This window comes from Hemitrygon akajei, unplaced genomic scaffold, assembly GCF_048418815.1.
Source record: "Hemitrygon akajei unplaced genomic scaffold, sHemAka1.3 Scf000049, whole genome shotgun sequence".
Lineage (NCBI taxonomy): Eukaryota > Metazoa > Chordata > Chondrichthyes > Myliobatiformes > Dasyatidae > Hemitrygon > Hemitrygon akajei.
In genome coordinates, this window is record NW_027331935.1 from 2068196 (window position 1) to 2081965 (window position 13770).

Sequence of the window (13770 nt, forward strand, 5' to 3'; positions counted from 1 at the left end):
TTGCAAAACCACACATTTTATTGTTATACATTAGCTGTACAGGTCACGTGTACATCAAAACATACTGTGACAGTCTGAGTATACGCTGGGGTCTGCCCCCGAGTGCCACTAATGTTGTTATCTGTGCAGTTATGCCCTCTCAAATTTCCAAATAATATATATATATCTGCTTTGGCCTTTGAGAATCTCCCACATTTTCCAAAACTTGACCAATTCTGTGCTATCTGCAAATATAATAATCAGAAAAACAGCATTTTTCATCCAAAATATTAACACATCTTGCAAACAGCGGATGTCCTGTCCAAATCTTTCTGCATCATCTGTTTAAAGTGGAAGGTGGGGAATTGGGCAAAACATTCCCATAGTTTGATATACTGATGTGTTTATAGGTCCACACGCATTCCGGGTCTCTTCTCCTGCAGCCATTTCAACTGATGTTCTCTATCTGAACTGAATGGATTGTTCCTTAGCCTGAAAAACATAGAGAAATAAAGAGTAAATAACTGACTGCATAAAAATGTCTTTCACAGACATCTGGGGTTAAAGTACTAATAACACTTGTACAAAACCATAATAAATAAAGCCCATGGATCAAGTGGTATTTTATTACGTTAAACTTTAGCATAAACCCTCACCCGAACTGCTGCAAACTTGGGTGCTCAAGTATCAATCTCTGAAGGTCGGGGACAGATCTGTCTGTGAGGGAATTCGAACCCAGGTCCAGATCGTTCAATGAGAGGTTGGTCATGAGAGCAGAGACAAGATCCTCGATGCAAGAATCTGTAAGACCGACATCCCTCAGCCTAAAGATGAGAGAAAGAATGAAGGTGAAAGACAGCAACTTTAAATTCCTCAATGCTATTATTTCAGAAAATTTGTATGTGCCCCGATAATCGTGAAATTTCAGTCTTTGAGACTCTAATGCAATCAGCCTTCAGGAGGGTGGGCCCATGAACAAAAAACCTGCTAGACCAGATTGTGTAACTGTACACAAGTACAGAAGAGCTATACTGATCAGTTGACTGGGGTGATAACGGAGGACTTTAACCTCCCACTTCAGCAGTCTGAGGTACTCAACTGCTTCAAGCCAACTTTACTTATATTAGTGCCTTAGAGAAATCTGGTAACCTATCTCAATCACTATTCAGTAGCACTTACATCCACAGTGATCAGGTGTTCTGAAAGGTCAGAAATGAAACATTTCAACTCCTACCTGAAAAGCAACTTGAATCCACTCATTTTTGCCTACCGGAACAACAGATCCACAGCAGATGCCAGTTTAATGGCTCTTCACTTAACCGAGGGACATCTGTACAGCGCAGCTGCATACATCAGGATGCTCTTGATTGAGTACAGCTCGGCATTCAATACTAACATCCCCGCAAAACTAATCAATAAGCTTCAAGACCCTGGCCTCAAAACCTCCTTATGCAACTTGATCCGTTGTATCCCCTCTTGCAGAGGCCAATCAGTTGCCAACCACATATCCATAATCTCCATCAGCACAGGTGCACCACAAGGATGTGTGTTCATCTTCCTCAGGTAATCACTTTGCAACTATCCCTAAGTGATTATGCACAGTTGCAATGCCATATTTGGATTTGCAGATGACATCTCTTTCATTGGCCTAATCAGAGGTGGTGACGAATCAGCATACAGGAAGTAGATTGAAAATCGGCTTGTGATGCCATAATAACAAGCTCGTACTCCGTTTTAGGAAGGCTAAAAAGCTGATTATGGACTTCAAGAGGAGGAATCCACAGGTTCATAAGCCAGTTACTTTGGAGGAACAGAGGTGAAAACAGTCATGGACTTTAAACTCCTCAGTCTTAACATTTTGGAGAACCTGTTCTGGGCCTAGCAAGTGCGTGCAATTCCAGAGAAAGCAAGGCTGTGCCTCTACTTCCTTTGGAGCTAGCGAAAATCGGCCATGACATCTGAAATTTTTTTAAAGCTTCTGAAGATGTGTAGAGGAGAGTATATTGACTGGCTGCGTTAGATGCTGGTATGGATAGACCAATGCCCTTGAACGGAAATGCATATGTAATATAGTGGATATGGCCCAGTTCATTATGGGTAAGGCCATTGAAGACATCTACACAAAACGTTTATGCAGGAAAGTAGTGTCCATCGTCATCGACCCTTACCATCCAGGCCATGCTCACTTCTTGCTGCTACCATCAGGAAAAAGGGAGAGCAGCATCAGGACTCCACACAGGTTCAGGAACAGTTAGTACCCTCAAACATCAGGCTCTTCAACTGAAGGGGATAACATCACTCAACTTCACTTGCTCCATCATTGAAAAGTTTCTTCAAACTATGGACCCTCTCAAGTACTCGATAAACATTTCTTAATTATTTATTATAATTATTCTGTATTTGCACAGTTTGCTGTCTTTTGTATTTTTGATGTTTGTCCTTTTACATGTGGCCTTTCATTGACTCATTGTGTTTCCGGATTTTACTGTGTATTCCCACAAATCTTAGGGTTGCATATGTACTTTGATAATATATTTCCTTTCATATTTTCATTTTTAACAGATAGTTAAAAATGTTGCAAATCCTGATGTTTGTGAAAATTACCTGCATAATCACTATCAATACAAGTACACCACAAGGCTATCTGCTTATCCTTCTGTTCGACTTCATTTATGCTACTGACTGTGAGGCTAAGAACAGAGTCAATGAAACATTTAAGTTTGCTGTTGACACCATTGCTGTTGGCTGAATCAAAGCTAGTGATGAATCTGTATATAGAGGGGGATTAAAATCTGGTTGAATGGTGCCACTATAACAGTGCTTACTCAACATCAGCAAAAGCAGAGAGCTAATTATAGATTGCAGGAGGAGGAAATCAGGGGTAATATCCCAGGGCTCATTAGGGGTTTAGCAGCCGAGAGTAACTTTAAATTCCTCTGTGTTGGGCAGAGTCTCCACATTGTTAGAATTTGTCAGAGATTCAACGTGGCATCTAAACCTTTTGAACAACTTCTATCAATGCACAGTGCAGAGTATTCTGTCTGATTGTACCATAGGCTGGTATGGAAACACCAGCCCCAGGAAAAAAAATGTTCATGAACATTGGTGGATAAAACAGAGTTTCTCAGAGAAAAAAGCCATCCCCATTATTGAACACATCTGGAAAGAGTGCCGCCACGAGAAAGCAGCGACCATTATCCAGGACTCCCACCATCAGGGAGGAGATACAGGTGCCTTCATTCCCATGCCTCCTGGTTCTGGAACAGGTATTATCTTTGAGCCATCAGGCACTTTAGCCAGCACAGATTGACTCCTTCACCTCAACACTAAACTAATCACTCAATGCAATCTATGGGCTGACTTTCAAGGATGTTTCAACAGATCTACTTGGAATGGCTTCTTTGTAATGTTTCACTGATTAGGTAATGGTTTCTCTGTATCAGCAATGTTTGGGTTATGGCTAGAGATAACGGGGCTTTGGCATGCAGGGATTAGCCAATCAGGAGTTTGTTGCCCTGTCTTGTGATTCCGGAAGCAGTTGATTTTGCGGGCTTTTGCCAGAGGGAGAGAGAGAGAAATGAAGTGAGCAGACGCGAATGCACTGATTTGGTAAACCGCCGGACGGGATGGACACGGAGCAGCGATCCGAAGGTCGGCGACGCTAAGAGGAGAATGATGGTGGAAGAAGGACTACTTAACAGCGTGAGCTCCAACTTCGTGTGCACAGACTGTTAATACGATTTGGGCCCTTTTCCTTTTATATTGTTTCTCTACTAACCATATAGTCAAAGTAAGAGTTATAAAGCTTAATCGTTTAATCGCATATTGTGTACTGTTTGTTATTTCGGGGTACTGATTTGTAACACGGGATATATCGCGCAGCATCCACCCAAAGGAGATTCCTTAAGTTTAGCCGGGCAGGAGGTTATCGCTCCCTATATTAAGTTGATTAGCGAAGCAAGTGTTACATCCTCAATATCATTATTTTTATTTGTCCCTTTCATTTGTCCAATTTGCCTTTACACACTGATAGCATGTCAGTCCTTGTGTACAGACTTTTTCACTGATTCTATTGTATTTTATTGTTTTACTGCAATTGCCTGTAGGAAAATATGTATACAGTGACATTTGCATATGGTGTTCAGGGTGACATAAGCAAATGTATATGGTGTACATGCTGACATATGCACATTTATATGATGTATACACTGACATGGTTAAATTTGTATGGCGTACATGGTGACTTATACATTTGTACGTCGTGCATATGGGGACATGTATGTATAAATGCACTTACCACAGTTGCTTTAATTTGCAGTCTGGGCTGCTCAGGGATGCAGACACCAGTTTTACTCCCAAATCTTGAAGTTCATTGCGACCAAGTTCCAACATCATCAGTGAGTCATTTTTACTAAGAGCATCCCCGAGATCTGTGGCACAAGATTCTGTGAGACTATTTTCTCCCAACCTGGGGATCAGAGAGAGCAACAGTCAGTGATACAGAGAGACAGGGGTCGGTGAGATTCCCCAGAGTTTATCAGTAACACCATTACTGATCACATTAATGTTCAGTGTCAGACACCCACTGACTTCAAACACAATCTGCCACAGTCTGGTACTTACCACAGTCTCTGTATTTTACACTCTGGCTCCCTCAGAGGCGCAGACATCAATTTCACTCCTGAATCTGCCAGGTTATTTCTACGCAAGTATAATTCCGTTAGTGATCGGTTTGTACTGAGAGCGGAAGCAAGATTCCCTGCGCAAGAATCTGTGAGACCGTTTCTGTCTATCCTGTAGATCGGAGAGGGAGAGACTGTAAGACACAGAGAAACTGTCCATATAGACATTTGGCAGTCGCACAGTCAATTATTGTCTGGTACTTACCACAGTCTCTGTATTTTACATTTCGGGTTCCTCAGAGCCGCAGACACTAATTTCACGCCTGAATCTCCCAGTTCATTAGAACCCAGTCTAAACACAAACAGAGTGAGAAATCAGCTCATACAAATCGATGTCACTTCTGTCACATGGGTATTTCAAGAATCATTAAAACCTTCAGGAATTAACAGTTAAATTACCTCCTTTTTTTTCAAGAAATGTGAATAATTTATGCAATGAAGTGCTTTAGTTGACAGATCTGTGAACTCTCCCAATTGTGTTTCAATCCAGGACGACTGAAAAATCTTCCTGCTTAATGAAATAGAGAGAGGAAGATACAGCGGCAGCTATGGTTGTAAGAGCAGGTGCTGGTTCACTGTGCGTACGTTGTGGTGACAGAGCCGAGGTCGCATCGCTTATGAGCAACAGTGGAGATAGCAATGTCAGAACGACGTGATGCTGAGACATGGCAGAACTGCCGATATGCGGGGTGAGAGGTTGGAGCATGGAGATGTAAAGAGAAATGGGCAAGAGTGGAGTCTAAAACAGACAGGATGTACAATGGATGCCTCCTATCAGAGACGTACAGGGTAAAATAAGGGAGAATACATGGTGTACAGACTGAAATCCATTCGCTATTATAGTCTCCGATACCAACAATTGAGGAAGAGGGGGCACCATACGATAATCATCAATGTGAGTGTCTCTGGCAGAGGGAAGGATAGTAATCATTTAATTAAATTCCAATGTAATCATTGTCTAGTATTCTCTGATCAGATAACAATCAGAAAACCGCTTCATAAAGAGGCATTGTAGAGATTGTAGTCTCTTGCCGGATCCACTGGCATTTGTCAATGACACTGGGAGTCTGCTTTCCCAGAGTTTCATTCACTGTTTCTTTTCCTTCATATCAAACCAACAAAATGGGACAAATTCACAATCAGTGACAAATGACAGTTACCTCAAATCCATGCATTTGTGTAGCGCTGGTTCCAGCCGCTGGAGTCCCTCACACTGAATGTAGCATTGCTCCAGATTGAGATGTTTTATTGTATTGCAAAGCCCAATGACATGAGACAGGGCAGCACAGTCAATTGGCGTCAGTCGCAGTCCACTGAATGAAAGTTTTTCCACATTCCCGAGTGTCTCCTGAGCCACTACACGATTTTGAGACTCAAACAGGTAGTGCAATGTGTTCAGTAGTGTCCTTTTAGCAATTCTACTTGATGCGTTCCCAGTCTGGCGTTTCACCTCATGCTTCACCCAGTCAATAACTCCACAGACAATTTCTTGAGGAAATGGACCCAGAATCTCTGCCAGCCGCCAAGTTGTCATTGGGGAGGAGAGACCGGCAACAAAACGGAGAAATACCTCAAATCGCCCGTCAGTTGTACTGCGGACTTCAGTGAGGAATTTCAGGATATTTCTGGTTTGTGGATCCAGGAATTGTGCGAGAGCGGCTACAAACTCTTGGATGGTGAGGTGTGGGAATGTGTACACCACGCTCCGACCAGAATCCTCTCTCTCCAAAAGCTCCATCAGGAACCCGGACAGGAACTGGGAAGGCTGCAGATTGTATTTGATCAAATTTCCATCTGTAAACACAATCTTCTTCTCAGCCACTCCTCTGAAGGCCATCTGACCAACCCTGAGTAACACATCACGGGGGTTTTCAATCTCACGGCCATGGTTTTCCAAGATGTTGTAAATATAGTAGGAATACAGCTGTGTGATGGTGTTGGGAACTCGCTGCGGGTCCCTGACTCTTTGTGTGAAGAAGTGGCCAAGTACCAGAGCGAGGATCCAGCAGTAGGAGGGGTTGTAGCTCATGGTGTACAGGATCTCGTTCTCCTCCATGTGTTCGAAAACAGCTTCCGCCACTGTCTGATCTTTAAAATATCTGGTGAAATATTCCTTCCGTTCCTCACCAACAAATCCCAGGATTTCAGCCCAGACACTGATCTCTGCCTTTTCCAATAAATGTAACGCAGTGGGGCGTGTGGTCACCAGCACTGAACACCCTGGGAGCAGCTTGCCCTGGATTAAACTGTACACAATATCAGACACTTCACACCAGCACTCAGGATCTAGACACTGGTGCTTGCGTTCTGTATCTCTCCGACTGTCAGAAAAATCAATTGTGTGCTTGAATTCATCCAAACCATCGAATATAAACAGTACTCTCCCTGATTTCTTCCAGACCTCTGTCAAGAAATTCTTAAAGTAAGGATACTGATCCAGAATCAGTTCCCTCAGGTTTACTCTAGTGTTAATGGAGTTTAAATCCCGGAATCTGAAACTGAAGACAAACTGGAATTGTTGGTATATTTTCCCCGTGGCCCAGTCATAAACAATCTTTTGTACCATTGTGGTTTTCCCAATCCCCGGGACTCCAGCGACTGTTGCTGAACTCCCAGATTTGGATTTGGTCAGGAATAATCTGCTCTCGAACAATTGATCAGTCCTGATTTTTTTCAAATCTCCCTTGAGATGTTGCTGTCTGAACTCCTCGTGTTTTCGGCCTCTTGCCAGCAGCTCATGTTCCACCAGTCTTCGATCTCGAACTGTGGAAATGACTGTTAGCTCAGCGTAGTGATCAAGCAGCTGGAAAATCTTCACCTTCTCCCCCTTTAAGATCGTGTTCACTCTCAGTGTTTCCGTTTGTATCCGCAGCACTTCCTTGTGTTTCTGTTGAACATCTTCCATGGAAAGGGAAAGAAAATGACCTCAGTGTTAGCTGTTTGAACTGAAAATTAAAACAACTAACTCACTGACAGGTTTAATATTGCAAGACAAATTCCAACAGCAATCAATGGCTAGAAATAAAATAAATCATCTATTTTGATATAGGCTTAAGTGCAAAAGTTGAAAATTATCCACCATTCATACTGCCTTATCTGTGGCATGCATGGTTTGTGTTTCAGTGAAACTGAAACCAATATTATGTTTAGCAGAAGGAGGATATGAATGAACTGACGTGCTGGTACAGATAGAGTTTAGTGTCTCCCATTGCATGGCCAGTAACCAACCTCGGTTCAGTTCCCAACACAGAGCTCAACATTTTTCCATCTCTATTGGTACTACCTGCGCACTTTCTGAGAAGCACTATGGATCTTTTACTTCATGTAGGCCTCTTGGTTCAGAGAGGCCCTGGACAATATACTGAAGATATTTACATAAAGAGTAATTTTCAATGAAGTTACAAACACAGTTAGATGCACATCGGGACAGGCAGGTTTTGCATAACATGACTTTCATTAAGGTGAAATTTAGGACGATAAGACCAAAAGGTACTGGAACAGAATTAGGCCATTCTCTGTATCCTGTCTTCTCTCTGTGTCCCTGAGTAATCGAGAATCCATCAACTTCTGCCTTAAATATACCCAATGACTTAAGTCTGTGTCAATAAATTTCACCGATTCACCACTTTCTTTCCCGAGGTTCCTCCTCATCTCCTTTGTAAAAACATGCCCCCAACCCGCTATTCTGAGGCTGTGTGCTCTACTCATGGACACCCTCAACGGTAAAGCCCCGGTTAAAATTTCTACTGTGACATGGTGTGGCAATTTATTTCAGCTCTTTTTGGTAATAGCCATGTGTTCTGATGGTGATAGTTTTTTTGCTTCAGCTAAAGGTAAGGAGCCAGGTTTTCCAACTTGGGAATGCTGTGTCAGCCAATAAGGATGTGTGATGGAAACAAGGTTCCAGGAGCTGGCTGAAGAGTGATTCCTGATGGACATTAGTCTGGTTTAGGGTCTTTTGGTTGGGGATATGAAGATGCCTGGAGGATCCAATCTGAAGGGAAGTTCCTATTGCAAGAACCTCTTCTCGAACGAAGGACATTGAGACTGATTTAACTGTAACAGATGATCATTCTTCCTTTTTTTTCTACTGACTGGTTGATAAAGTTGAAAACTAATAAATATAGCTTTTTGGTTTTATGCTGATGTACGATCTGTCATATTAGCGACCGATAATTGCGTATGAACAGTATTTACACAGCATTTGCTTAAAACGAGGTTCCTTTAATCAGAACATCTTGACATCCATTTTGGTTGAACCCAAAATGTAATCAGCCTGTGAGGTATATTGCTATAAACGTGGCCTTCTCCCGGCTGAATCACATGGCTGCTTGCAGAGTCAGTTAATATGCGCCGGTGACATCTCTCCAGAGATGCTTATCACATACTTTATGACCCCTGACGCCTGGAACTTCCACAGTGAAGACTTAGATAAAATTCATATTTAATTTGTCCGGTGCTTCCTTGTCATCCATTTCTGTTTCTCCAGTATCGTTTTCCTGTGATGTTTATGTTTATCGCCTATCGCTATTAAGCAACTGCTCTGCACAGCAGAATTACGGAATTTTACATGTATGTATTACCTTGGTTAACACTGATTGCAAGAATAATTGATAATGTTAGTGTATATTGAGGGACACTATAATATTGTAATAAAATTCAGATGTATTTTACTTAACATTCATCAATTACAGAAGTAAGGTCTCATTAAAAAGATAAAGGAAGCTTTCCTCTCGGATGATTTTAAAGTCATTGCGTAGCCTTGTTTATATACATGCATGGGTGGTAGATCGGTCTTTCTCAGCTTGTTGGCTATGACGTTTGGCACACAACAGGGATCGGTGCTGAGCTGTACAATTCATGATACTAAATGCAAATGAACTATGTGTTTGAACTAAGAACTCTATCAAGGGGAGCAGGTGAAATTCAGTAAAAAGAATATATTACAGAAGCAAGATCACCTGCTTTGTCACACATAGATGCAAAGCGAGGCATTGTGCATCAGAGAGTGCTATGAGATAGCTCTGCTAAAAGGAACATGATTTGCCTGTAAGAAAGCATAGAAGATAGTTGTGTAGGCGCAAAGAGTGGTTAGGTGGTTATGTCTTTATTTACACAATGATTATATATTGGGACAAGGAGTGCCTGAATGAGTCGATACCAATTGTACAGCTGACAGTTCTTGCTTCCCTCCAGCAACACAAATGAATCCACAATAGAGGAAGAGAAAATAAAAAAAAATAGAGTAATTGCAGCCCAGCAGGCCTTAGGTATGAGGGAAATAATTACAAAATAACTTGGCTGACTCGGAACTTAGCATGGTTTATTTTGCAAATAAAATGTAGGACATATAGAACTCAGAATTGGAAAGGTGGTGAGCTCTTTGCTGGTGACTCGGATTTCCTTTGACCAATGGCTATGGATGGTCGAACTCACACACAATGCAGAAGGAACTCAGCAAGTCCAGCAGCAAATATGCAGAGGAGTGAATTGTCAGCACCTCAGGATGGGTGTCCTGATGATATGTCTTGACCCAATATGTTGAATGCTATTTCCCTCCCTAGAAGCTGCCTGACCTGTAGAGTTACAATAACAAATTTTGAGTGTTTTACTCAAGATTTTCAACATCTGCAGAATCTCTAGAACCTGTGTGGAAGTTGTGGTAAAGGAAGGATAAGGTGGGGCAGATTTAGTCGAGTGGGATGGAGACAACTCTGCCTACAACAGACGAGAAAGGTTGTCGTGTCTACAGCAGTGCATCCTCAAGCCGAACGAGTGAGGCCTTTGAGTCATAAGATTGTGAGTGCTCTAGGCCCTTCTATTTCAGATATGTTATTACTTTGCTTTATTTTATCAGTGATGACAGTACTTGGGGTTCTTTGCTTTATCAGTGATGACAGTACTTGGGGTTCCACCAAGATGGCTAACCCTATGCTTTATTGTACAAGAGAAAGAAATTCAGTCCAAGATGTCGATCACTCCTGAATCCGAGGCTTCTCTCATTTGAACAATTTACTGTGCCTGTTACTGAAATGGAAATCTCCCCCCGTGTGGGTGTTGTCAAGGTAAACTACATTAGTCACCAACATAGGAAAGATGCAGCTTTTAAAAAACAAGCGATGCTTTCCACGGTCCAGGTTGGGCTCCCGCCCAAATTTGCCATTTCTGTGTTATCCTTGTATCTGGAGCCATGCTCATTAGTCTTTTACTGTATGCAGGTAAGATGAGGACAGCTAACTGTTCAGATATTCTGAACTGCAGTCCAGGCATGGATTGGTAGATAACAGTGGCCGAGTGTGTTGAGAACAGTAACGATGCAGCTGATATACTGAATTATGTGCGCAGGGTTTTCTTTAAATAAGCCTGACTGAAGTCCCTGACAATTAGTAGAAAGGCGATAGGGTAAGCTGTTTCATGTTTGCTAATTGAGGCATTCAATACATCGATTGATTTTTAAATATCTGTTTTCGTCAGTATGCAAACTGTGATGCTATTTTCAGTATAGTTTCACGCAGGAGTACTCTCTTGCCAACTACACCATAAAGATCAGATGTTCCAGGTGTGGAATAAAGACTGAGAAAAGAGTGCTGAGTCTGAGCAGCACAAAGAATTTATCATTAAACATAGATCCCAGATTTTACCTTGTTTAAATCAGCATTCCAGACCATCTGGTGTATCAAGAAGCCTTCAGATATTTTGTTACACATCCAGCGTGACTGAAGTGAGCCATGTCTCCATGAAATACAGAACACATCAATTCCTCATTTCTTACCGATAAAGCAATCTTGCCCTTACATCATCAGTCTTATTCTCCAGTGGCTGTACGTTTGTAAAATGTTGTTCCACTGTGCTTCAGCATTGCTTTGAGTCCACTGTCCTCCTTCTCTTCCAGCTGTGGCGATGCGCACCTTCCTCCACTTGATCATGCTGTACCTGCATGCTTGTGAATAAAGCCTGCGGAGCCCTTCCAAAGATCGTAAAAATTGCTAGTTCATCTGCACTGTGGACCCAAAAATCTACTAGCACTTGGCATTCTGTTATCAAAGCGAAGTGTACCTGTGCCATTACTAGCCAGGAATGTTGCACGTACATCCCTGAAACAGAGAGGCAAACGTCCCTGATGAAACTGTCATGGAGTTTCATGGACCGCTTTATCAAAATTCGTAATGTTTATGTTGTCGTTTAAAGAACAAAGAAGAGGGAGTGAGGCATGAATAGTCTGGTGCAGTTATATTCAATTAAGACAATTGAAGACAGACCACCGGAGACACCTCTGCTTACTACAGAAGAGTTAGGCTGAAGTAACTCTGACAATGTGTATTTAAGATAAACCAGTAAGGCCTCTGGACTGAGACATTTTCCAGGAAGGTCTTCTTAAAACTTAGCTTCCCACTGCACAATAAGGGATGCCAAAGACAATTGAGAATTGAACATAACTAATAACTAAATCTCTGTCGTCCTCACTAAATTCAAAATATCATCAGCTGTCCGCTTGAAGTTTTGATTAACTTTAATACCTCAATTGCCAATGGCTATTAATCTTCTGAGCAAGGAATTCAAAGATATACCATTTATAACGATCAGTATCGATGAATGACAAGAAAATAAAGTATAAAATGTTCAGTCTTCAGAACAGTGAGTGCTGATCTCTTTGTGTACAATAAGAGAAAAAAAATGATTGAGTCATAAGAGTGCGTGTGTTCTGAGCATAATTATTTTAGTTACTTTAGCTAGGGAAATGTTATGGAAATTTTCATTATCAGCAGCCCAAAATCCATAATATACACCCAAAATTATTCAGGAAGCAAATTATTTGTTGTACAGTGTTTTAGCGTGTTACGCAGTAAGCCTGACTGCGTTAGAAATGGTGGAAGACTAGGACAATCTTTATGCAAAGACTATTATAAAAGACTTCATTATTGAGGTGAATGGATTTCTTGAGGACTCAAACTCAAGTTAAATTAAATTGTGGAACTGTTAAAGTTTCAGAATGACTTTGAGTGTCATCGAGGATCCAGAGATAACATGCATTTAAGTGCATATAACACTCAGCACATTAAACACAGCCAGCCAGCGTCCATACTCCCACCCAGTTTCCATTGCTCAGTTACCAAGATGACTTTATCTTCCCTTCGCTTTTGATTGCCTGCACAACTCCTTAAAGTAAACACCACAGCTTCAGAAGAAAAATACTCAGTGTTATTTTGACTTACCTTTCAGTTCTGCAGGGAGCTCACACAGAAGTTCCATGATTTTCAAAAATTCAGTGGGATCAGAAGCTGTTAAAATTAATAGAAGCAATCAGTCAATGTGACATCCTCAGCAAATAGAGTCTAAGAGTTGCTGAGCATTACAGTATCGATACAGGCCCTCTTGCTATGCCAACTACTTGCTCACCCAGTTATTATCCAATTCCTGCGTTCTCTCCCTAGACTTGAAACCCCATTCATAAATGTACTCTAAAAGAGTACTTATAGAAGACACTATTGTATGTGCCTCAAAAACAGTCTCTGGCAGATCCCCCAACAGACCACCACCCTCTGCATGGAACTGTTTGCATTTAGTCCCTTTAACAATTTTCCCTTCTTGCGCTAAGTCTATGCCACCTCCAACCCCCCTCCCCACTTCGGCTGTAGGATCTCATGATACTGCAGGAAAATGCATTTAGTGTCCATCTTATACATCCCATCGAAATACTGAACCCTCATTCTCCTTAGGATTTGTATCTGTTTAAACAAGTATAAAACGTCTTTCCTACAACACAACGTGTAAAACTCTGCACAAAACTCCAAGTGTGCCTTACATTATGCCACATAATGCAAATGATACTCTATTCAATTCCCTGTCTGAAGACCTATTACTCCTATTACAGGTCTATTACACCACCTTGTCTAACACTGACGTTCCTTTCAACACACGATGGATTGAAATCCGAGGTCCCAAAAGACCATAAGTACCTGAAATATTGGAGCATAATTAGGCCATTAATACCATAAAGTCTACTGTACAATTCTATCAAGGCCGATCAATTTTCCCATTCAAACTCATTCTCGCTGGAACCACTGACGTCTTTACTAATTTACAAACCTATCGACCTAAACCTACATAT

General features: G+C 41.5%; 1 protein-coding gene across 1 annotated transcript; it reads right to left on the reverse strand.

Annotated features, from left to right (window-relative positions):
* LOC140720981 (ribonuclease inhibitor-like) lies at positions 1–4661 on the reverse strand. The gene is made up of 4 exons (XM_073035843.1): positions 4603–4661; positions 4277–4447; positions 636–803; positions 1–471 (listed from the first exon to the last, which is right to left on the reverse strand). Exons 1-4 carry the CDS (start codon positions 4647–4649, stop codon positions 384–386), a joined length of 474 nt encoding a protein of 157 aa, XP_072891944.1. The 5' UTR covers positions 4650–4661; the 3' UTR covers positions 1–383.
* Positions 4662–13770: the final 9109 nt, after the last annotated feature.